This window comes from Protopterus annectens, chromosome 2.part2 (genome assembly GCF_019279795.1).
Source record: "Protopterus annectens isolate FY-2018-M chromosome 2.part2, PAN1.0, whole genome shotgun sequence".
In the NCBI taxonomy this organism is placed as follows: Eukaryota; Metazoa; Chordata; order Ceratodontiformes; family Protopteridae; genus Protopterus; species Protopterus annectens.
The window spans coordinates 418,409,320-418,435,437 of NC_056730.1; the positions used below are offsets into that span (position 1 = coordinate 418,409,320).

The 26,118-nt window shown below is 39.4% G+C and overlaps 1 protein-coding gene across 1 annotated transcript in view; it reads left to right on the forward strand.

Annotated features, from left to right (window-relative positions):
* The window catches only part of MAP1B (microtubule associated protein 1B), a 689,412-nt gene extending 664,555 nt beyond the window's left edge, over positions 1-24,857 (forward strand). Inside the window, exon 7 of the mRNA XM_044063932.1 lies at positions 20,606-24,857. Coding sequence (XP_043919867.1) covers positions 20,606-20,761 — 156 coding nt within the window. The 3' untranslated portion in view covers positions 20,762-24,857. The remainder of the gene's footprint in view (positions 1-20,605) is intronic.
* Positions 24,858-26,118: the final 1,261 nt, after the last annotated feature.

The following is a 26,118-nucleotide window of genomic DNA, read 5'->3' on the forward strand; positions in this document are numbered from 1 at the left end:
GACCCACATGCCTGTCTCCAAGCATGATTGCATGTAACTGCATATACACAAGGTAGTGCATTATCAAAATCATTCCCTATCAAGACATCTGCAGGGATATCCTCAAACACACCTACCTGCTTGCTTTCTTTTTCCACCCTCCCAGTCAAGAAGAACCCTGGCCAAAGGTATTTGGAATGGAGTCCCTCCTAAAGCTCTGACTGGAGTGGACTGCTCAAGCAAGTACTGATAGTTTAAAAACTGCATGCTTCACCATGGTTATGTCAGAGGCTGTGTCTCTCTTAGTAGTGACCTGTCGTCCATCCACTAAGATAGGAAAAAAGCTCCGGTGATAGTTTGGAACCCCTGTTTTCTTCAGACAACTTACCACTGGCATGCTGTTATTCCCACTTGCTGGCTCCATCACCTTTTGTTCCCAACCTTGCTTCAGTGAACATTTGTATGCTACATGCACGCTCTGGTTACATTTAAATCATCTAACCCTTGATCCTGGCCATGTACCTGAACTAGTGGTTTCCCCTTTTACTGGTGGACTCTGTTGGGGTGGTTTAGGTTGCCTGCCATGGGTTCCCTTATATCCATGTGCAGCACTGGGTATCCACTTCTTGTGCAGTGGTACCCTGCTTGCTAAGTTCATAGGTTCATAGGTTCATAGGTTCATACTAGGCTATCTGCCCGAGGGCATTTACAAGCCTAGCCCATAGTTTTGTGGCTTACGCCACCCTTTTAGTATGGGGAACTATACCCATTATTTTGCTGTGCCTCTGTTGAGCAGTGACACTGAGGTAATCCCTGGGGTATATCTGCGATCTCCCATCCATTGGTCAAGATTTCTCTTGAACAAGGCCAGCGAGGTGCTCTGCCTCACATATACCGGGATTTTATTCCACAGCATAGGGAGTCTTTGGGTGATGAATCTATCCCTCCAGCACGTCCTATTAATAGCCGTGTCGAGGTTTAAGTCTCCCGCTCTTGTGGCTCTGACGGATCTAGATTTTTTGAGGTGAAGCATATTCATCAAATCTGGGTTTGACATGGCCTTGTATGTTAGGCAAAGGTCACCTCTGAGCAAGCGGTGCGACTGAATAGAGCTGGAGTTCTTTCAGTCGGGCAGCATAGGACAGATGTTTGAGACCCTTTATCCTTTTGGTGAGGAACTTTTGTGGCCTCTCCAGCTGCTGCAAGTGTCGGGTCAGATACATTCGAATGGGGCATTGTACTCAATCATTGGTCTGATGAGTGATGAGTATAGGGAGACTATGACCTCCCTTGATCTAGATGAGAATCCCTTCATGATAAGGTGGGCAATGCAGAAGGTCTTCCTAACTACTTTAGCTACATGGGTGTCGAATGACAGACTACTATCAACCTGGGTCCCCAGGTCCCTGATAACTTCTTCTGTACTCAGTGGATTGCCACCTATTTGGTAGCTAGGGGTAACCTTGTTTTTCCCGAAGGGTATGACTATGCATTTTTGGCATTTAACTTTAGGCCATGGCTCTGGCACCAGTTATCTGTTTCTGTGAGACCCTTCTGAAGGATATCTGTGTCAGATGTGTTTTCTACTATGGCCAGTTTGCAGTCATCTGCAAACTTTGTCAGCCATAACCCTCCTGTGTTTGCTTGTACTTCGGAAAAGTAGATGCCAAACAAGAGTGGGCCCAGGACTGAGCCCTGTGGTACACCACTTGTGACAAGCTTTGAGTCTGACATGGCGCCAGCAACTCTGACCCTGTGGGTTCTGTCACTCAGCCAGTTTGCAACCCATCTTGTGATGTATGGGTTAACATTTAAGCTGATGAGTTTTTCAATGATACCGAGTGAGGTATTGTATCGAAGGCCTTCGCCAGATCGAGGTAGGCTGTATGGACTGCCTTTCCCTCATCAATGGCTTTGGTGACTGTTTCAAAAGTCAACCAAGTTTAGAAGGCATGATCTGCCTTTGACAAAGCCAAACTGGGATGGATCCAAAGTCTGCAAATTCCTATGTCTTTATTTATGAGGTCCATTATGATCCTCTCCATGGCTTTGCAGATAAGGCTTGTCAAGCTAATGGGCCGGTAATTTCCAGGGTCGGTGGAGGCACCGCCTTTGTGAAGTGGGACCACAGTTGCAGTGCGCCACTCCTGGGTACGTATCCAGAGGTAAGACTATGATTAAACAGCTGTCCTAGCTGTGGGTTTAATTCCTCGTTGAGTTCGTGGAGCACACAGCCGGGGACACCATCAGGTCCCATGGATGCTGTGTTTTTTGCTTTGGAGAGAGCAGTTCTCACTTGGGCGTTGGAGATGTTTGGGGGCTGCAATCGCTTGGTATAGATATCTCTCCTTTTGGGGAAGTTTGCACTGAACCTGTCAGCCAGTATGTTGGCAATGTCTGTAGGATCAGTAATCTTCACATCATTTTGAACTAGTTCTGAGCATATCTGGGAGTTTCCTCCCAGGTTTCTAACATAGCTAAAGAAGGCCTTATGATTGTCTTTTGAGTCTTTAGCTATTTTTCTCTCAAAATTTGCTTTGGATGATTTTATGAGAGCTCTTAGTTTTTTACTTATAGTGATCAAGGGTGTCTTACCTTTTAAGGATTTTGCTCTATCTTGTAGTAGCTTCCTCCTTTTGTTGTAGAGTTTGTTTATGGCTGGGGTCCACCAGAGTGGACGCTTGCCTTTGGTACAAAGAGTCTTTGTTTTGCTTGGGATTGCCTTATCCATGCAGTCCTGCAGGTGCTGGTAGAAGGCATTTGTAAGTGATTCAGTGGCTTGAGTACTGTTTTCCGTCGGCTCGGGGGCCTTAAAGGAGACCACACTAGTCTTTAGAAGTGTGAAGTCGGCTTTGGGGAAATTCTTTTCTGTGGACTTTTTATTTCAGGTGGGGTGGGATGAGGACCTCCAGCGAGATTAGTTTGTGATCTGATCTCACCAGTGAGGGGTATACTTCGGTGTTGAACATTGTGCTCCCATGTTCGTGATGATGAGATCAAGTATGTTTTCTCCTCTTGTGGGGATGGTGACTAGTTGTTCCATGGCATTTGAGTTTATGAATTCCAGGAACTTTTGGGCTAGGGTATTTGGGCTTGAGTAGTGTTCCCAGTCTATATTAGGGTAATTGAAGTCACCTAGTATGATGGTGTTTGGTGATACATTTAACCCTCTAGTGTTTTCAGGAAGGCCATGTGAGGTTCCTGAGTTTGTGAGGGTGGCCTGTAACATGCTACAATTTGCAGAGCAGTCTTGCCTATGGTTAATTGCACCTGGATGGTCTCCGATGCATCGTGCGTTGCCACCAGTCTTGAGGTGTGGGTGTCTTTGATGAATATGGATACCCCCCCTCCTTTCTTGGTATTGTCTGGATTTTGGGGGCGGAACGCATGATAAGAGGTAAAACCTGATAGTGCTGGGGTGCTCTCAGGAGCCTTGAACCAGGTTTCTGTCACTGCACAGACATCGATGTTCTCCATACTGAGAAGGGCCTCGAAAGTGCATTTTGAGATTTAGACTTCTGGCATTGAGCAGCATTACACTTAGTTCGTGTACTTGTTTGTGTTCTAGGGTGGTAAGCTTAGAAATTGAGCCTTGACTAAAAGGCACTATGGGGTGGCAAGAGCCTTTGCCAATATCCGAATCCCAGGGTGACAGGTGCAAGCCGTCCCTTGCGAAGCAGCGTGGCTTGTCCAGCATGTCATCCCAGGCAGACAGACATTGGATCCCCTTTGAATGACACCAGAGTTTAAGCCAATTGTTAAAGCTGATCATCTTATCTCTGTATTGTGGCATCATTCTTGGTGAAGGTAGGATACTGCTCAAGGTCAGGGTCATACCTGCCTGGGCTACATAATCAGAGAGCTCCTCAATGTCTCTTTTCATGTAGTCCAAGGAGGTACGTCTCAGGTCGTTTACACCAGCGTGGACAATGACTGAGTCATATTTGTACCTGCTGTTGAGAGACCTGAGTGCTTGCGTTATGTGGCGGATTCTAAGTGGTTGTATTGTCAAGTTCATACCTGTGCACTCCATGCATAGTGAGAAAGTTAGGAACAAACCATTATAGTGGAATATTTGTATCAATTTAACAAAGGGAGAAAGAAAATAATGAGCATATATAATAAATCCCAATCTCTCTGCCTCAAAAAAGCACTGCAATAGGTTAGTAAAAATCTTAAATGTACTATTAGAAAGTGTAAACTGAGTTATGAATATGGTAACCACTTCCTTCAAAGACAAATATAAATTTTCTTCAGCTATGTCAGGATAAGAATTAACATCCAACGGTGCATTTGGTTTTACTGCCATAAAGTAGCCAGTATCCTAGCAGACCAATTTCACTCCAACTTTACTGTGCCTTCACACTCAGTTATTTTACTATCCCTAAAATTACCATAGACCCAAGTTCTCTCATCCGTATCCAAAGCTAAAAACTCCACTTTCATGGGGCCTGACAATGTACTGGGCTGCCTGCTTATTAGCATTAAATACAAGTAAGCATTTCCTGAACTTTTTGTTTGTCAGATTTCATTTTATTAAATTTTTCAGTGTGTAATGAAAACAAACCTAAAAATGAAGCAAGGTGTCCATCATGTAGCCGAAATTTACACGGAGAACTTAAAGTGGGCAACCGAGAATGAAAGAAAAAACTTGAACAATTTGAAGTCTTCCCCACATGTTAATTACCCTATGTTCTGAGAACAGCCACTGGGATTTCATTACACAGGGCAATTCCACCACTGCTATAGACAGTTACAGATGTATTTGTGTCTCCTAAGTCTTCTGTGTAAGGCTATGGAGCATATCATATCGGAGCTTATTAATGCAGACATACTTAAAGTAGTGTCCTTGATCCAAATCAATTTTTCTTTGTCAAGGACAGAGCCAGTTTCCTTAACCTTGTAAACATCTTCAGAAAGGTCACTAAAGCTAAGGACAATGGCCATTTTTTTACAATGCATATACAGACCTTGTCAAAACCTTCAATGGAGTGACTCATGCAGGTATTATTGATAAGCTTACTAAACTAATATAAGTTGTTGTTATCCATTGGATAGCTAATTATTTAAATGACAGATTCCATATATTGAAGTGAATATTGCAGGAGCTTTTCCTGAGCATAAAAATGTTATAAGTAGGGTTCCACAAGGCTAAGCATTTGCATCTCCTCCTTTTTGCCATCTATTTCTCTGATATCACTCTAATGTTCCAGGCTTGTGATTATCTGAGTTTGCTGATACTGCAAGCTGGGAGTTATTGCCATCCCGCCTTCCTACATACAGTTCAGAAGCCTCATAGAGTCTTGACAAAAATAATCAGTAGTTACCCAGACAGACGGGCAGCCCCTTCCTTTTACTTATTCTCCTTCCTTCTCCTCCCACCTCCTTTACCACTATTTTCAAGCCATGAAGAACCTTGTCCTATTTAAGTTTCATAAAGATTCGAAGACCACCACGTCTTATGGACATTCGTGCTTTGCCAGTTCTGTTCCTCATGATGAACCTCCTTTTCAGCCTTCTTCACCTGTACTGAGCAACAGCTCCTTAGTCACCCATATCAGGGATCCCAACTTACATTGCCAAGTAAATAAGACTCAAAAAGGATAGGTGCCTAACCCAAATGCATTCACACCACTGGAACACCCCCCCCCCCCCAACACATGTGCACACACACATAAACACAAATACACACATGTCAAAATAAACAGTTCTCTGGCCACTGTCAGAACTAATATCAATAATTGGAAGGGCAATTGTAAATTCTCCCCAGGTTATTTCGCATAGCCCTTCTAGACAAAGGGGGTGAACACTACTGAATTATATAAAAAAATCAAGGGACTTATCCTAGGCCCTAATGGTCCTAGTAACTGCTTGCCTAATATCAACTTCTGAACATACATACCTATAAAACATGTCTTCCCGAGGCTGACTTTGCACTCAAGTCAGTGAAACATTTCCAGCTTCTAATACTTGTGCTGTCTTTATTCAAAACTATGGCAGATCAGGTCATTTCCATTTCTCTGCAGATTTCCTGAACAGCAAACTCATGCCAAAATATTTTTCAAGATCTTTGCATTGTGTGTGTGTGTGTGTGTGTCTATATGAACTGCAATGATAAAGCATCCAAATAGAAGTTCCAGTTCTGTCACAGTTGCTGATTTGTTTGTATAAAAAAGAAGCCATTTTGTTTTACAATTAATTTCAGTTTCCATTATACTCCTCATATTAACATACAACTGGTTTTGAAAAAAATGAAGTGTAGTGTACTGTTTTATTTTTTAGTATCACTGTCTACTCAGATTACTCTGTAACTGCACCCACAAAATGGTGTCATGGTAGTACTGGGCAATGATTTGCATGCCGCTGTAAAGGCTTATGGGTAAGTAAAAATAACTTACCGCTTTAGAGGAGCAGCCTCTTACCAGAGGTGCCAGAAGCTGATGAAGGCTGGGGGACGGAAGGTGAGGGGGTACTTAGTGATCTAAAAAGGGCAATTTTTTAAACTGTTTCTTACCACAACATAGATTCACTTGGAGGACATTTTTGGCTTAGCCAGTTTGTCTTTTGGTGCTTGAATTAACATTTCCTGTTTGGTTTTATCCATCTCATGGCTGATAATTGTATATTACCCTAGTGAGAATAACTGTGATCATACCATAGATAATTTGCGGGGACCCATGTAAGGAATGCAACATTTAGGAACTGCCTCTATCCATTAGTGGCATGAGGGGCAATGAGGAGGTGCATTTTCTATTAGCCATCCTTAGCTCCAAGTTGCATTTAAATATGGACAGGAATGAGCTTTGTTTTACTTGACTAGATAGTCTGTTCTGGAACAGTGGTATCCTCTGTGATATATATCCGTCTCTCCACACCATTCTGTTAAGATATGTGGACTGCATATTTCTGATGCCATTTAACTTACTGATGTTTAGTAGGTCCATCATTATTGAGTTGGAGGATGCCTTGAATGCCAAACACAGGTCACCTCTTAGCAGTCTGTAGGATACCAAGTATAGCGACAAGGCTTTGTGGTGGTCCATGCAAGACCTATTGTTTAGGACTTGTATCCTTTTAGTAAGGTATTTCTGTGGGCATTCCAGTTGTTGCTTGTGTCTGGACAGATACATGCCAATGTGGGCATTATACAAAATGACTGACCTAATGAAGGCTTTATAAAGTGGGACAATAACATCTCTAAATCTAGTCACAATCAATTTGTTCATAAGCTGTGCAATATAGAAAGACTTTTTTATGACACTGGGCACATGTTGGTCAAATGTTAGGTCACTGTCCACACAAGATCCCAAATGCCAAACAACTGGGTAAACTCTCGGGGGGGTATTGTTATTTTGCTAGTTCCCTGGGGTAGACGACTTCCCAAAGGACAAAATAATGTATTTTTTGGAGTTTAGTTTCAATTCATGATTCTGGCACCAGTTATTGTTTTGGACAAACCTTCCTGCATGATGATTAAGTTATTTGGGGATTCAATAAGTTCTCCTAGCTTGCAGTAATCTCAATCTTAGTCAGCTAAAGCCTTTTGGTATTTGCTTTTACTTCCAAGAAGTAGATGCCAATTTGTCTCGGCACCAAACGCTGGGGGAATCCACTGGTGACTGATCTCTTTCTAGAGGTAACCTCCTGTATGTTATCTCCTGCATCCTGTGAGCCATTTGGCAGCCTGGCTAGTGATGCAAGGGTTTACTCCTAATTTATTCGGCTTTTCTACTATACCTGAGTAGGGGATTGTTTCAAAAGGCTTGGCCAGGTCAAGGTAATGTGGTGTGAACTGTTTTATCTTCATCCATGGCTTTAGTGACAGGAGAGCGTTTCACACTCTTTCTCCCGCACTCTTGCCCTAAGAGGTTGAGAGATCAGAGCACGTGTTTGACTGTCCCTGATTTTGTGTCATATTTCGGGTCTGTTCCTCATAAGATTTGTGGTTTTCTGGCAAATTTATTAGGATTACAAAACTTAAATAATGACAGAGATGTGAGTGTCAGACTTCTAGAATTCATATCTTTCAGAAAATGCAAGCTAATGCAAGACCTGTTATTCTAGCAAACAAGCATATAAGAGCAATGTTATACTAAAATCTGTCCCTGATTCTGGACCTTTGACCTTTTCCCAACCCATTATGTTTCTGGCTTTATTCCTTGAGCTGTGAGGTTTTGAGGTATAAACAAGAACCATGAGCAAAAGCTGTTTACCACTTTCAAGCTCAACATGCTGCATTTTTTTTTCATTTATTCAATTAAATAAAACAGAAATGCAACAAAAACTGATCAACTTGAAAAATAATAATAAACAAGCTAACTGAAAGTCTTAAAGTCAGGCAAGTAGCTTTAATAACTTTTTATAAGCAGAGTAAAAATCACACTGTTTTTTACTGTGCATTTAAATAAATTAATGTTTCTTGACCCGCTGTGGTGGTGCTGCAGTAGTGTTGTCGCCTCACAGTAAGACGCTGTCCGGTTCGATTCTCAGCTAGAGCGTCTTCTGCGTGGAGACATGCGTGAATGGGCGTACCTTCGTTGAAGGTTGTGCGGCAGGCCTGGCAAGCCGGTATGTAAAAATCAACTGCCAATCATTAGCGGACCGGAGTTCTGCTGTGGCGACTCCTAACCGGGAAAAGCCAAAAGACGCAATGTTTCTTGCATGACTTTAAAAATCTAACAAGTCTGGAGCCAACTTGCAGTAATGAAAAAATGGGAGGGAGAAAAGAAGTCTTAAGTCAAGGAAGAAACTGTATTAACTGCTAGAGAAAACACAGTAACAGCAGAGTCAAAGTTATTCCAGTTTCTTGCCTGCATTAAATTTTATTTTAAGATCACCATCATCATTGTCATTATTATTTTTACTGTTTCACTGGTGCTTTTCTCTGCACTTAGTTTTGATATCTGGCTACTAGTGTGGTTTGTCTTTTGGTGTAATTTTTACTGTTATTTCTTCATAACTGACTGCCCAGGATGTACCTGGGTGGGCTGCTGCCACTTCAGCTGAGGTCCACGGTCCACAAAACTGCAATGGCATGTTCAACAATATGACCATTATTAATTAACAATAAATAACAGTGAAAACCATGAACTATCAGAAGTTGAAATGAAACAACGATGTGTCAGTTGTAAAAAGTGATAAGCACTTTTGTTCCATGTTTGGCAGTAAAGCAACAAAAGCTCTAACTGACACTTTGTTGTTACTTTCCAACTTCCGATAGTTTATAGTAAATAGTGCAGAATACCAGAGCTGGATCATGTTCAGTGGAGCCCTTGGCTGGGTAACAGATTGGGCTCCCCCAGAGCAGCCCCTCCTGCAGCAACCCCCTATACCCCCCAGCAGCAACCTCTTCCCCAGCCATTTCAGTGTTCCATTACTTGGCTATTTCTCCCCAACCTCTTCCCCAGCCATTTCAGTGTTCCATTACTTGGCTATTTCTCCCCAATTACTGTAAACACTGTTCAAACCTGATAGTGTTCATACTGTTTTTTTTTATTATTTACTTCTGCAATAATTACAGATATTAAAATAAAATAGCACAAACACGGATATCCATTTGCTAAACAAACAATACAGTCTCACAATGAAAACAGACTTAGCATGAGCAGTAAAATTCTCTGCCCTTGAAATTCACATTCATTGAAATGGCATAAAAATCCGCATTCAAAGAAAATGCATCTAGCCGGTGGAGGATTGTTTACCTTTGGGTGTTTTCAAACCATAGGCTCCTTGCACACATTTTAGGGCCATGCATACATCTATGTGTTCTTTGATCCACCTTCCTGTATTACATTATATTCCTTGTATGATACAGCACCACTTGTTAGAATGTGTTCAAATTTGTAGTTTTGAACATTCTTCTAATAAGCAGTGAAACAAACTGCATAAACCAATAATGGCAAAACTACTTATTTCATAAAATTTCAACAGTAATAAGCCACTCAAACATATGTCATTACAATCCACCAATATCACTCAATAAGCACAATCTCTGCAGAAGTAAAATTCATCCAAATAATTCCACATTAAAGGGATTTGTAAGTAATGAATAGGTTGCAATTGGCAAACAACTTTACATTTCAATGTTTCATCTACAAATTCAGTGTCTACTGCCCCTGAAGAATTAATTGCCTATAAGCTAGTAATAATGCAATAGGGAATGACTGACAAACCAACAACAACTTCATAGTTACTAGGCATCTCATGCAAAGGAGGACACAATCAGGAGGGTAGAACCCCTACCCCACCTTAAAATGCACAAAACAGTCAGCAGTCAGAAGGACACTACAAATATCAGCACAACATCTATATGGTGTGGGAGTAGAATCCACAGCCTTCTGCACCAAAGGCAATTATGCTACTAACACTACTTTCAAATTCTACAACACAGTGACTACCATTTGATAAACAAAACAGTTGTAGATTGAAAACAGACAGCATCAGAGCAACAATAAACTTCTTTTCCCTTGAAACTCAAAATTCCATGAAAATGAACTGAAACTCATAATCCCCTGAAAATGTACTGAAACTCAAACTCACAATCCCGTCAGCAGTCTGGTAGTTGGTGTAGAGGTTTCAGGCTCTTGTCTCCTGCAGCCAAGTTACAGGGAGGGTCAAGCCTCATCAAGTTAATTGACTAACCTACCCTCTCCTTTAACTAGAGCATTTCATACAATACCTCTCAACCTCTTAGCATAAGAAATCTGGACAAAACCTAAAATAATGGGGGGACAAAGGCCGAAAAATAGGGACAGATTTTAAATATTGCTTTTATAGCTTTAGAAAGTTGCTAGAATAACAGCATTTGCCTTGGCATACTTTTTCTGAAGGAAATTAATTCTAAAACTCAAATGTATGACATTATTTAGTTGTTTTAGTCCTCAGTGATTTGCCAGAAAGCCACAAATGTTGAGGAATAGGCTACAAATATGAGGCAAATGTCTGGACAGTCTGCAAAAATCTGGACAGTTGAGAAGTATGCATACCTCTAAACCTCTTAGTGCAAGAAATCTGCACAAAGCCTGAAATAATGGGGACACAATGGCCCAAAGTAAGGATAGATTTTATATATTGCTCTTTTTAACTTAGAAAATTGTAGAATAACAGGATTTGTGTTAGCATGTATTTTCTGAAGGATATGAAGTCTGAAACTCATGTATATGTCATTATTTAGGGACTCCAGTCCTCTGTGATTTTCCAGAAAACCACAGATTTTATGAGAAATAGACAAAAAACTATGAAGCTAAATCTGGACAGTTGAGAGGTATGTAAAACACACACACACACACACCTACCTTCATCTGCTCTCTCTCTCTCACACACACACACACACACACACACCTACCTTCATCTGCTCTCTCTCTCACACACACACACACACACACACACACACACACACACACACACACACACACACACACACACACACACACACACACCTGCCTTCATCTGTTCTCTAACACACACATACCTAGCTTCATCTGCTCTTTCTCTCTCTCTCACACACACACACACACACACACACACACACACACACACACACACACCTTCATCTGCTCTCTCTCTCACACACACACACACACACACACACACACTCACCTACCTTCATCTGCTCAGACAGACACACCTACACTTACATCTACTCACATACACAAACACACACCTTCATATACTCACACACACAAACACACAACTACCTTCATCTGCTCTCACACACACAAACATACACCTACCTTCATCTGTGCTCTCTCTCACACACACACACACACACACACACACACACACACACACACACACACACACACCTGCCTTAATCTGCTCTCTCTCTAACACACACCTACCTAGCTTCATCCGCGCTCTCTCTTTCTCTCACACACACATACCTTCATCTACTCACTCTCTCTCTCTCACACACACACACACACACACACACACACACACACACACACACACACACACACACACACACACACACACACACACACACACACACACACACACACACACACACACACACACACACACACACACACACACACACACATGCACACACACACACACACACACACACACACACACACACACCTTCTCTCTGCACACACACACACACACACACACACACACACACACACACACACACACACACACACACACACACACACACACACACACACACACACACACCTTCTCTCTGCTCTTTCACACACACACATTCCTAGTCTGACACACACACACACACACACACACACACACACACACACACACACACACACACACACTCACACACACACACACACCTTCTCTTTTATACAGCAACAAAGTAGTTTTAATACACACACATACTCTCTTACACAGTATCACAAACACATACATTCTCTTTCATACAACATAGAAACAGCTAGTTTAACTTCTACACATACCTACTCTCTCACGCACTAACAGAACTGCTGGTTTAAAACACACACACACTCTTACCATCTGTTTCAGTGAAATGGCTAGTTTAATGTCCGTGCGTATGAACTGTGTTTATATCCGCATTGTCAGGCGTGCATGCAATGCATGCATGGTACTCCTTTAAGGAGAAGACACCGCCACCACGGAGTGAAAAAGTTATTCTATTTTTTTTTTTTTTTTTAATTGTTGAAGTCTCTCAACTTGCAGCTGTAAAAGTGAGAGGGCACTCACCCCCATCGCCCTATGGTTCCAGCACCCTTGCCTCCAACATTGTGGTTTTGCTACTACATCGCCATGTGTTAATTTTCAAAGAGAGGTGATCCATCTGTAAGACCTATTTGATAATTTGCCTTTCTAGGAATTAAGAAACTCCTACTGATATATTTAGCGTGTAAATACAGTACCCTTTATATTAATTTAGTTAGTGAGGCATTGTGAGGTCAGCCTTTCATGAAGTCATGACAACAATTTTCATCTCTGAAAACAAAAAAGTTGAAGCGTTATCCTTGTCAACAAAAAAAATGTAAAAATAACACACTTTTTGCATCAGTGACTATATTATGAATTGATATGTACTGGTAAGGAGTTTATGTTCAGTTCCAAAGCTTTGTGGTTTGTTACTTACCCGTGTTTCAGAACATGATCAATACACTTTAAACTTCTGAATATTATTTCCACTTTCCTTGATTATGATCATATATTTAAGAAATGCTTAGCATCCTTTTATGCTTCCACCTAGCAGTAGTTGCTGACATCTTTTATTCTCACTACTCAGAGTTTGTGTCATCAGGCACATCGTTGCAAACTGTGACCAAGCAGTGCTGATTTGGAGCTGATTTTTTTTTGGAATTTCACCCAGTGATAAGCCAAGATTCAGATAATCTAAAGTGATCCTAGGAAGCCCACAGGATACCGAGAAAGACCAAATCCCACCAGTAAGTCTATCCTTGAAACATTTTTTATAAGAAACCTGGTCCTATAATAGAGTCTGAAACTAGGGCCTGAAAACATGCATAGAGCTACTATGGGGAGTTAACAGTGTAAGAAAGAGCCCAAATCCCTTGTAAGGAGATTATGCTGGTTCTCAGTTCAGTTGCATGTTTACTCAGCATTTATTTGTTCAAGCCATTACTAGCATCCTTTAGTGCAGAGCGAAATGTCTTGCTAACCAGGAGATGGCACAGAAGAAAATGACAATGTTTTGTAAGGTAATGCTATAGCATCTTGTTGTGGTAACTTAAGAAATGGCAACTAACAAGATGCAATACTATGGGCATACTTAAATATAAACTGAAAATGTACAGATCCTAAGAGTGACAGGTAACAGAACTTTGGAAATAATGGAAATGCTTGCAATGCAGTATTCAAAGTGAAAGCCTGTAGGCTATGCGGGCTAAGTTGACAGTACATGCATCAACAATAAATGGAAAATGAAATTACAGACACACCTGGGAGATATGTGCATCAGGTTATGCACTGCTCTAAACAAGGAAGGTTTGCAGTCATGGCACAGTCAGTACAGACATAAGTAATCGAAAGCATAAGGCAATAGAAGTGCTCTTTGTTACTCCATATTAGACAGTGAGACAGCCATCAAGACTAGAGGCACACTCATCCTCAGGTTACAGAGTTGACACCAACACAAAGTTGACAGACTATATGTGTCTCATGGTACCAGTAGAAGAAGATCTAAAATTGGGAAATAAGCATACCAGACACATGGATACAGATTATCACAGTCTAGCAGGAGGCCTAGTTCAAAACCTCAGAGATGAAGACCCATGGGGCAGGCCTGAAGCAGTTTTGATGAATACTTACCAGAAAAAGGTGGACGATGCAGTTGTGTAGCGTTAGTGTTGTCGCCTCACAGCAAGAAGTTCTCCGGTTTGATTCTTGGCTGGAGTGCCTTATGTGCGGAGTCTGCAGGTCCTCTCTGCATTTGTATGGGTTTCCTCTGGGTGGTCTGGTTTCCTCCCAAGTTTCAAAGACATGCGTCTGGAGCATTTTTCCCTTGGCCTCTACTGAAAATTGGCTTTGTTCCAAGTCGGACTTTCCCAGTAAATAGATGTTAAATAATTAAAAAAGAATGGGCCTTGATCTGGTACAGATATGTGGGAATGAATTCCTTGATCTCTTACTGAATCCTTGTTTACAGTGAAGAAACTAGAAAATGATAAGACGTAGTAAAGTTGTGCTTACAAATATGTTTAGAGGCAAGCTCCTGTATCATGAAACAGCTGTGTTGGAATTGGGTGATTGGCTATGTTTAGGGTGGAAGGATATTAAAATAAACTGCAGCAAAGAGAGGAAAAGATGAGGCTTGATGTTAATGATTAGTGGGACTACGTCAGCAAATTGAAGAAAAGGTGACAGGCACATTAGATGAACTCACAAGAGTAAGCGAAGCAAAAATCCACTGTAATTTTCTAGATTTCCACAGATACCGGTGAAGGCATTTTTTGTTTTCAGTAAATGTGTTTATATATGCTATTTGTTAGTGTGGCCACTTGGTCTAAGGTGCTGGATAAAGCAGTAGTGTATTTCACGCAGTCTGGTGCAGAGTTTTAAGATTGTGATTCTAACCTTGACACTGCAGCAGTCCTGGCTTTGATTCCTGCAGACTTCATCTGCCTATTGTGTCACTCTTACTAAGTCACTTAACCGCACTGTGTTCCTGGGTTGACCCAAGGGTCATTGTGTCCATTTAGCTTTCCTGGTTAACAAATAGCTCTTATTACTTAAGTATATAATTTATGGTGCAGGACCTTATACCTCAAACGATCTACTTTTAGGAGTGACACTGACTCATTTTAAAATAAATATTCAGCAAGATTTGCATGAGAGCAATAAAATAACATTGGTGCTCAAATCTCCGTTTCAACATGTTATTAATGAATGCATTAATATGCTTTTTAAGAATAAGAAAACAAGTCAGCAAACAATAAAGAGTAATAAATGAAATATATGAAAACATACAGAGAGTATCGCATACTTTCACAAAGTTTAGGGCTGAGAAGACTGCTTCTTGGTAGTGAATGAATTTAAAGTGCCTGCTATTTAGAGCTTCTGATGTTTAGTTGTAATGAAATTAAAAGATCCGAGACCATAGGGTAACTTTATAAAATTCATTTTTAAATGTGAAAAATTGCAGCAGTACTTAACATTTTGAAAGAAATACTTGTTAGTTAACTTGTGATAGTTAACTAGTTAAGAGAAACCAATCCTCAAGCAAGTGTGTGTAAATAGATAATGTAGTTACAGAGACATGGTGGAGTCTGCCTTGACTAGGAGTTAATACTCCTTCACAGGAGAATAATTCACAAACCGAGTTTCAAGAGAGGGCCTCCTTCCCATGGATTACATTGAGTTGCCTAAGTAAGAAGGATATTGCTTACTGTGTGCTCTAATAGGTACTTTTGGACCATGATATGAACTGTTAGTGTAGTTTTCTACTGGCATCATCACCAATTTGATCTGTACATAAGAGGAACTAAACCCAGGTACATCACACAGGATCATATTATCAGTGCAGTTAGCTAGGAGTCAGTGCTTAAAAGAAACACTCATGAGTCAAGAGTCTTAGCAGAGTGAATCAAGTTCCAGTGAAAATAAACAATATTAAACAAAATGCCTCTGTCTGTGCAAATTGTATGTTGTCCATTTCTGTTCTGAGTGGGACTTGTGAACTGTTCATTGAGTCATAATGCTGGTTTGTTGCTCAGCTCTATAACCACAGAACACTGCTGTCAGGTAAACGGAAGCACACCCAACCATCTCACTCAAAAGTATTTTGTTTGTAAAGTATAGGTATAACTATCTTTGATATTTAACTTGTCCTTCTGTAGTTAAGACTTCTGTAGGTATTTGACAACTCATGTCAGATTTTGAATTTATATTAGTAACTAGCTCTGTTTTAAAGTACTCTAAATCCTATTGCCCTTTCATGTATAACAAAACTGCCCAGACTACAGCAGACCCAGTGCAGAGGGGTGAGATTTTCTTATGCTGATTTACTGACTGTACTGAGTTATTTTGCTCTGATAAAGCCATGAGCCTAGTATTCTGTTGAAGTGAACACATTTTAATTACTTGGATTTTATCCACTGTGTAGCCTGGCCAGGATGGAGGGCTTTGGCTTTGACCCTTTGGTTTTCCTAAGCCTCCCACCCATCGAGTTTAATGAATATTTCTTGTCATAAAGCAGCATATTTTCTCTGTCTACTGCAAAATTGCCTTGTAAGCAGAACATTCACAGATTACTCACAGCAGCTTTTATGTGAGTGAACATTCAGATTACTCACAGCAGCTTTTATGTGGGCGAACATTCACAGATTACTCACAGCAGCTTTTATGTGGGTGAACATTCACAGATTACTCACAGCAGCTTTTATGTGGGGAACATTCATAGATTACTCACAGCAGCTTTTATGTGGGCGAACATTCACAGATTACTCACAGCAGCTTTTATGTGGGCGAACATTCACAGATTACTCACAGCAGCTTTTATGTGGGCGAACATTCACAGATTACTCACAGCAGCTTTTATGTGGGTGAACATTCACAGATTACTCACAGCAGCTTTTATGTGGGTAATTGTTCTAGATGGTTATTGAGGGAACCCAGGCATTGCAGGTAGCAGGAAAACTAATACAGGCAATATTAGCACCTTACCAACATGTAAATAAATAATACTTTCAACAGTTATGCATGCTTGGATAAAAGCATCTCTAGAAGTAATGTGTACAAGATAATCATGTTAATGTATGGAAAAAGTAAAGTGTAAATCAAGCAGCTTGTCACAGTATGAATTGTAGCTGTATATTTAAAGTGTACTTACACCATGCACATAAAGTCAACTGACAGCGGACAGTATTGCAGAAAAGTATACTTTAAATTGCTGTGCCTCACCTGTCCGGTGCAACTGTATGGATATAAGTTTTTAATAGGGGGTAACAGCCTTAGCTTTTACTTTTAAATACACAAACTAAATGTAGCACACCAGCATTTGCAAGGCATCAAGACTTCTAAGATACCATTGCAGTCTTGACAGCAGTCATAGTTAACACCAGTGGATTGCTGATTTGAATATTTCAGTTCTGCATGTTAGCATGTAGTTGGTCTTCTAGCAGACATAACAATAAAATAATGCTGTTTATTAGCTGAAACATGCTTTGATTAATGTGCGATTTAGCTAGAGGCTGAGCATTTCTGCAATTAACAACAGCGGTCTCAGTCATCAGTCAAGCCAGTATCACAGTGTATCACTACAGCAAACACGTTACTTCCTTTCATCAACAGGCCTGCAACAAAGATTAATTCTACAAAAGTCACAAAAACTCTCGGATCTGGCCAGAATGGTTTATATATGTACTTTCAGTAAATCAATTAAGTCAATTCATATAATTTATATGTAAAACACAAGTGTGTGTTACCATCCCTCCCTACAACACACACACACACACACACACACACACACACACACACACACACACACACACACACACACACACACACACAAAAAACACACACATAATTCTACATGTAGCATAACAACTTTGTACATTGATGCATAACTGGAATTAAAGACCATTGTATATGATCTAGAACCAGTATAACATAATATCCCATTGAAATGTATGGAAAGACAGAAGACATGTCTGTGATCCACACAAAATACATCAAGCATTTAGCAGCTTGGGTCTCTTGCTACACTTTCCAGAGGGTGAAACTGAAAATGACAAACCTTTGGCAAGGAGTATGCGTTTGTATGATCTATAACCCTGTCTATAACCAAATACTTCCTACTGCTGCATTAGTCTAGGATACAGGGGCCCCCTGTGTTTAGAGAAACAGAAAATAGATTGACTGGACCATTGTTACTGCTGAAGCCGACATGGAGGAAAATGTTGAAATACGTTGGCGGGAAACAGATTATCTCTGAATCTGAAGGTCAGTAAGGAACAAAACTCCAAAATTTCCTCCATATATATTGGTTTTCAGAGTGCATTCCAAATGCAACATATAAGGGGCTTCCCCATGATCAGAACAGAAACTGAAGACAGAGGATTTCCTATAATTTAATTTATAGTATTCAGCAGACTCTAGGTAGAGAAACAACCAAGGAATATGAATTTATACCTAAGGCAGTCATAGGACATGTATGACAACTTTCCTGGCTTACAGAATGTTTGGTTTGTGCATCCAGCCATGAATGAAAGATGTAAGCAGAGGTAATGATTACAGTTCCAACGCTAGCCTTGGTAGCAAATTGTCAAAAAGAAGCATTAAAGTATGTTGTATGTTTTCATTATAACATCAACATCATGATTTAGTAACTGCAGTCTTCATTCATCTCACTCAGCTATATGCACATTTTTTTTTTATTTTAATAAGTTGTCCTCATGCATTGTCAGTGAAGACTGAAAACGCATCAGGGAAAAAAATTACACTTGCTACAAAATATACGTCACATTGTGAACCGTTCGTCATGCTCATTCTGCTTGTGGTAGCAGTGCTGGGTCCCCATTTATGTCTTTAGTCATGATTCTTTGCTAGGTAGCCACATTTCCACTTACAGGGTAAAACACCCACAGCTTTTATTCAGTCTTCATCCTTTGCTTTTCACAAGGGCCTGCTTTTGCTGCTACATGCTCTAACCTACATGTTTATTTCACTACAACACTCACTGGTTACACATGCAGTAACTACTTTAACAGCAATGCTGTGTTTCTTATAGCATTATTTTATTACTTTAGTGCATACATTTTCTTGCCTGGTCACCTGATTCACTAAATTGTTTTGTAATGGATTGTAGATTCCCATAACTACTTCAAACAACAGGGTATTATGGGGTTTCCTTTGTAAATTCACATAACTACTTCAAACAACAGGGTATTACGGGGTTCCCTTTGTAAATTCACATAACTACTTCAACCAACAGGGTATTATGGGGTTCCCTTTGTAAATTCACATAACTACTTCAAACAACAGGGTATTACGGGGTTTCCTTTGTAAATTCACATAACTACTTCAAACAACAGGGTATTACGGGGTTCCCTTTGTAAATTCACATAACTACTTCAACCAACAGGGTATTATGGGGTTCCCTTTGTAAATTCACATAATTACTTCAAACAGTGTATTACGGGGTTTCCTTTGTAAATTCACATAACTACTTCAAACAACAGGGTATTACGGGGTTTCCTTTGTAAATTCACATAACTACTTCAAACAACAGGGTATTATGGGGTTTTCTTTATAAATTCACATAACTACTTCAAACAACAGGGTATTACAGGGTTTCCTTTGTAAATTCACATAACTACTTCAAACAACAGGGTATTACGGGGTTCCCTTTGTAAATTCACATAACTACTTCAACCAACAGGGTATTATGGGGTTCCCTTTGTAAATTCACATAACTACTTCAAACACAGGGTATTATGGGTTTCCTTTGTAAATTCACATAACTACTTCAAACAACAGGGTATTACGGGGTTTCCTTTGTAAATTCACATAACTACTTCAAACAACAGGGTATTATGGGGTTTCCTTTGTAAATTCACATAACCACTTCAAACAACAGGGTATTACGGGGTTCCCTTTGTAAATTCACATAACTACTTCAAACAACAGGGTATTATGGGGTTTCCTTTGTAAATTCACATAACTACTTCAAACAACAGGGTATTACGGGTTTCCTTTATAAATTCACATAACTACTTCAACCAACAGGGTATTACGGGGTTCCCTTTGTAAATTCACATAACTACTTCAAATAACAGCCTATTACGGGGTTTCCTTTGTAAATTCACATAACTACTTCAAACAACAGGGTATTACGGGGTTCCCTCAATTGACACAATGTAGCAAGAAACCAGTGTGCTAACTATATTCATAATGCAGGAGGAAGTTCTGCTGCGACACATTACTAAATAGAACACATTCTGAGCTGCTCTTTACTAGCAAACATCTGGAAATGCAAATCACCTAAGATTTAGATATTTATTCAGGAAGACCTATAAAGTGTATCACCTGTGGGCTAGATATTTATTCAGGAAGACCTATAAAGTGTATCACCTGTGGGCTAGATATTTATTCAGGAAAATCTATAAGGTTATCACTGTCTTCATATCACCAAAGTATTTCATTACATTTTTTGGTCTATTTTCAGGTCACCTTAATACCGACCCATGACACCGAGGTGATGAGGGAATGGTACCAAGAAACCCATGAGAAACAGCAAGATCTCAACATCATGGTTCTGGCTAGCAGCAGCACAGTCGTAATGCAGGATGAGTCATTCCCTGCTTGCAAGATTGAACTTTAAAAAAAAAGGCTGCACAAAAGGCAAACGTATACAATTTCCTTAAGGATTTTTTCAGCTGAAACAATGTTTATTTAAGTAAATCCTTTACAAGTAAGACACACTGAACAGATCTTAAGAGAACACCTGCCAAATCTGTACTGTGTTAATGGTGATGCAAATTGTTCCGTTACTTCAGTCCTCACTTACTACTAAGGCAAATAAAATATTTCCACAATAAGGCTTCAAATGTAGTGACCTAAATGTAAAGTGGCTTGAAGCTGAATATTATAAACTGGGTCCATGAAAACCCAGTCATTTGCTTTCATGGAGGAGTGTGTCCATTTTAAGCCACTTTTTTCTTCCTCTCTCCTTCTGCGTGGCAGTTTAGTGCATTACACATTGCAGCGGTGCTTTGTCAGGCTCATTGTAAAAAATACCAATACTAGTCATGCTTCAGCACAACCAACAAGTGCTTACCTAGTTTTCCTTTGCATTTGTTTAGCATCTTAGCAGTGCAGACTTGTTATTAGCAAAACAGTTTCAAAAATAACAGTGAGTGAACCAGAAGGGATATTATCTGAATAAATGTGGGTTGGAGGTCTAAGACCAAAGCCTCATGGATCTTAACCATTCATACTTCTCAGTCACCATAGCAACTGTACTGTGCCATTTTTATCTGCCCAACCCATACCAATCTGCACTTCACAAATTACACATTTTATATAAATGCACTGAAGATTGGAGGCCTGCACTCTGAACCACAGTCAGAAGAATTGACGACAAATGTGTTGAAGCAAAAGACCAAAGGAGCTGGGAGTACAAATGCAAGACAATTTGCCTTAGATTGCGACTTGAATGTAAAAATAAAAGCTACTTAATGCACTTATTTTTTAAACAGCCAAGTGTATGAAACATCTCCTTAGCACTGTTTTTACGACAGTAGTAACAGTGCGTGTGTGTGTGTGCATGTGTGGTGATACATGTTTCCACTGATTGTTCACATAGTTAAGTGCTGTGTCACCTGTGGCTTCTCAAACTTTTTATGATAAATGCACCCAGGCAGCAATACAGACCCCCCCAAGAAAAAAAAGAAGTTCCTTTATACAGTAAGGTACACAGTATAGGAAATGGTGTCTTAACAGTCATCTGAACTTCACATAATACAGGACCAAGTGTACTGCAGGGATACCAAAATGAAAAGTCACATGTAGTCCCCTTTCATTTTGTTTTGTATTATGAATTTTTTACTTTTTTTTGTACCATACTGAATTTTAAGGTTTACATGCAATGCTGAACATGATTTTGTTTATTTGCAATGTTAAGAATGCACTTTCTTTTATATTGTTTTTATAAAGAATATTTATAAGAAACACTTCACAGTTTTAAGATTAGAGTGTCGTCTAGATTAGTGACTAACCCTTTTCTGCACTGAGTATAAATAACACTTTTTTTTTTCAAAGTATGCCAATGAAGGTAAGCCATCAGATATAAATGGGAACACAAATTTCATGGTGATCTAAAGTCATTTTTATTTAAATCCCTTTTTAATGTGTTATTCGACAACCAGAAAGTAAAAGTACATCATAAACAACATCACACAAGCCTGAAATAAGACATTTTAAGTATTAAGTCAGCTGCATTACTTCATTGGATAAATTAATCAGTTGTTTCAAATTTGGTTTGTAATGATCCATATATTTTACTGAGGGCTTACTAAGCAAGTAGATCCTGTTTCTCATAATTATATTTGTACGCAGACTATTTGAGAAGGGCAGTACAAAGTTAACAGACATAACTGAGCCTGTGTAACAAAACATCGTTATAAAGCATTAGCCATTCATGACTCTGAAAATAACAGAGGAGCCAGATTTTATACTGGTGGTTGCTTTATGTAATTTAATTCAAGAGACAGCATGGACTTGCTGTTTCAACAGCCTGTGAACACTAATTCAGTGCGGTGGCTTATACTGACCATTTTTTTAGTCTCCCATTCAGGCAGTAAGCATATTTATTGATGACCTCAGTTCTTTATGTTATTTATTTTTAAGTGAATGTGACATCATGTTTTAAGCTGCTTTCTTTTATTAATCAGCATGACTGCCTAAACCAGTTTGGTTTTGCACTTCAGTGATCTGAAACCTAGGAATGTAGGCTTGGGTTTTATATGTGTAGTTTATTCAGTTTGCTAAACTGGCTGTTTGTATTATGTTTAATTTGCTAAATACTACTAGTCTATGTTTTTATTAGACAATTTTTGATGACAGTTTTTATAGTACATTTTATTATTGCCTTTGATCAACTGCTTTATTTAAGAAGGTATAAAAAAGACAGTTTAAAGTAATGCACAGTACATGAAAAGAGCTGCAATGTCATTTCAAGGCATCTAGGAGAGTATTTGTAATACTGTTTAATCCTGTTCATGTCAAAAATAATTCCAGTCTCTTGTCCTTCATGCTGTTATATTTAATGTTGCCTTTTGCTGTTGTATTTATGCAGATTGCAGACCAATTTCTTTTAATGTTTCATCTTTTTAATTAGAATATTTTAATTTAAAACAGACGTGTATAGAACAGATGTGTGAAGAAACATTTATTTTAATCATTTGCATTAAATGGAGACAATGCTTACTGAGAGCTGATCACTACACCCTTTTGCTGGGTATTTTACTATACTGACTGTGCTTTATGAGAACTATGATTGTAACTAGGGTGAATGTTGCCAAGAATGTGTCTGTGTCGTTTGTAATAATAGTGCTTTTTCTACATTTGTTATGGATAAATTGGTTCATTTCAGCTGGCCTTTATTACATGATCCTCACCTGTATATATTATGGATGCAAAGTGATTGATCAAAGCTCAACTGAAGACTGCTTGGATTAACTGATTTGGGGTGTTAGGCAGTTCAACACACATACATACACACAGATGCATACACAAAAGGCAGTACAAGAAGCAGCAATTGCTTCTCAATATTGAAGTCTAACAATCGGCTATCATTAATTCTTGCTGTTGTGAGCACTTCCTGTAAAAGGCACTTGGAAGTAACACTGTGCACCACCCTCCAGCCTAGTCAGAGCAGAGGTGCCCTTCATATACAGAAACATCCTAAATCTTTGTGTCTGCAGGTGGTTCATTTGACTACAAATTGGTTCATCATGACCCCCCACAGATTTGACAGTTGTGATCCATTGAAAGGCACGTATGCTTCTAGAGCTCAAACAACTCTCCCTTTAAGCTGGTACTGTTTTACCATCTATCCAGCAAGCTTCCCTTCTTATTGCAAGCATAAAGCACTCTTCTTCCACCTGATATACTGCCATTTTAGAAATGGGACTGTTGTGATCCAACAGTCTAAGTCTGTAAAGCAACTGCAGGTGAAGGGGATTAGCTGTGTTATATAGGAAGTGCTCAGTAACAGTTATCACAATACTGATTTGCCATAGTTCATGAGCAGGATTAATTATGGCTCAAGTGCACTAAAGGAACTAGAAGCTTCCATTTGCATTAAGCAGTTTAATAATTTGAAACAACATTTTTGCTAGTAATTCAGTGGTACTATGAAATCTTGTTTAAAGCAAAGTTTGTAGCTACAGCATACTGCAGTGACTAAAAATAAATAAAAAAAGAAAAAATACAAATAGCTATTGACAAAAAAAATTTCTGCACTAAGTAAACTATATTCAAGATCCAGGCGCTCCTTGGAAGTTCAGCCAGGATGGGACTGTTGTTTCATTAACTGTTGCTGAGTCTGCAGTAACTAACACCATGCATGCAGCCTTATCCTCAAAACTGTGGGAACACCAGTCTTGCTGCTGGCCGAGAAGTACCTAACACCCCTCCAGCTCCCTTTCTCGTGCTCTGTCTCTCTCTCTTCTTCTGAATGGTGTTTATGTGTCTAACTGAAGTTGTGTATGGTATATATGTCTTATAATCAAGCATAACTTTTTGCTTCTATCCTATCCAGTCATATCTAATGTAGAGAATAGTTTCCAGTGGAAGTATTATGTAGTGCTTTTACAATATTTGTGTGCAATATCTTCTTTCCCATTACTAATATTTGATGTAAAAGGAAACCATTGAAATGATCTCCACAATAAAACAACACTGGGAAAAATGTCTGAATATGGTTATTTATTTCATTTTTATCACCTGAATTTAGGAGAGTTGGGTGGGGGTTATAGTGTCAAAGTACGTTGCCTCACACACAGTAACATACTTTTTGTATGGGTTCTAGCCCTACATTTAGCAAATACTTCTTGCAAATGATTTTTAATTGATTAAAGCATATTTTGCCTAGAGTGAATAACTTATCAGGTAAAATGCATGCTGTTACCTTTAAAATTCAGAAAAACATGTTGAAAAGTATAACATATTCTTATTTTTCAAAATTACTATGATTAAGAATTGTGTATACCAAGCAGTCAGTGTTAAGAAATATTTGCTCCAATTCAATAATTATTCTAAAAAAATACTTTATTTTTCTTTTTTTCTGTCTGCACTTATGTTGCCTAACTGCTATAGTCATATGAAGCTGTTTCTGCATTGTCTGATATTGCTTCTGCTCTTTATGTTATGCTGTGAGTAAATTTTTATTTTATTTTCAGCTTTGAGTTATCTGATTGACCCATTGGAGTGGCCATCTTGTATTTAAGTAGTGATTTAATCTAAGTATGAGTTGCACTAATTACTGCAGTTCCTGCATAGCGTATAGCACTTGAGCTTCAGAATTCACTTGTTTTTCATTGGTTATTTTGTTTTCTTTGTTAATACTTACTCAGCAGAGCTGTGCTAAGTGCAGCGCCTCAGTATTTGTATTAACATAGTGGGTAGTGCATGCAAATCAATTCTTTCTTCTTGTACTTTTAAAAGGATACCTTCTTATAACACCTGTGAGCGAATTATCAACTTCTTTTGTCACAACTCCTGTTGCTGGGCTGCTGAGCAGAACAGTTCTGTGTTTCTCCAGTCCAACAATCCCATCCCCCCATATTATTTTCCCTGCCCATCTCTTCTACACTAGCCTCTATAACACTGCAACACTAGTTAGTCATCATGGTGAAAGAGTAGACTGATCCTCTTTCTGTTGTCAGAATACAAACTACCTCATGCGCACAGAAAAACTCCTGCAAACTCAGGGGACTACTGATGAGAGGTGCAAATACTTAATTACACTGGAGGTCTCCTTCTCTCAACCAGTAGTATGCAATGAGCTTAACACTGTCTTACCCCCACCAGCACTCTGCAAGATATCCTGATGCAGTTAAACAATCTCTCCCCAAGCCTGCTAGAATTGCTAAAGCTTAGGCATCAGCTTAAATCCTCAGATCTCCCCCTGTATCTGGCATTAACAGATCTAGACAAGCATACAGCACAAAAGGG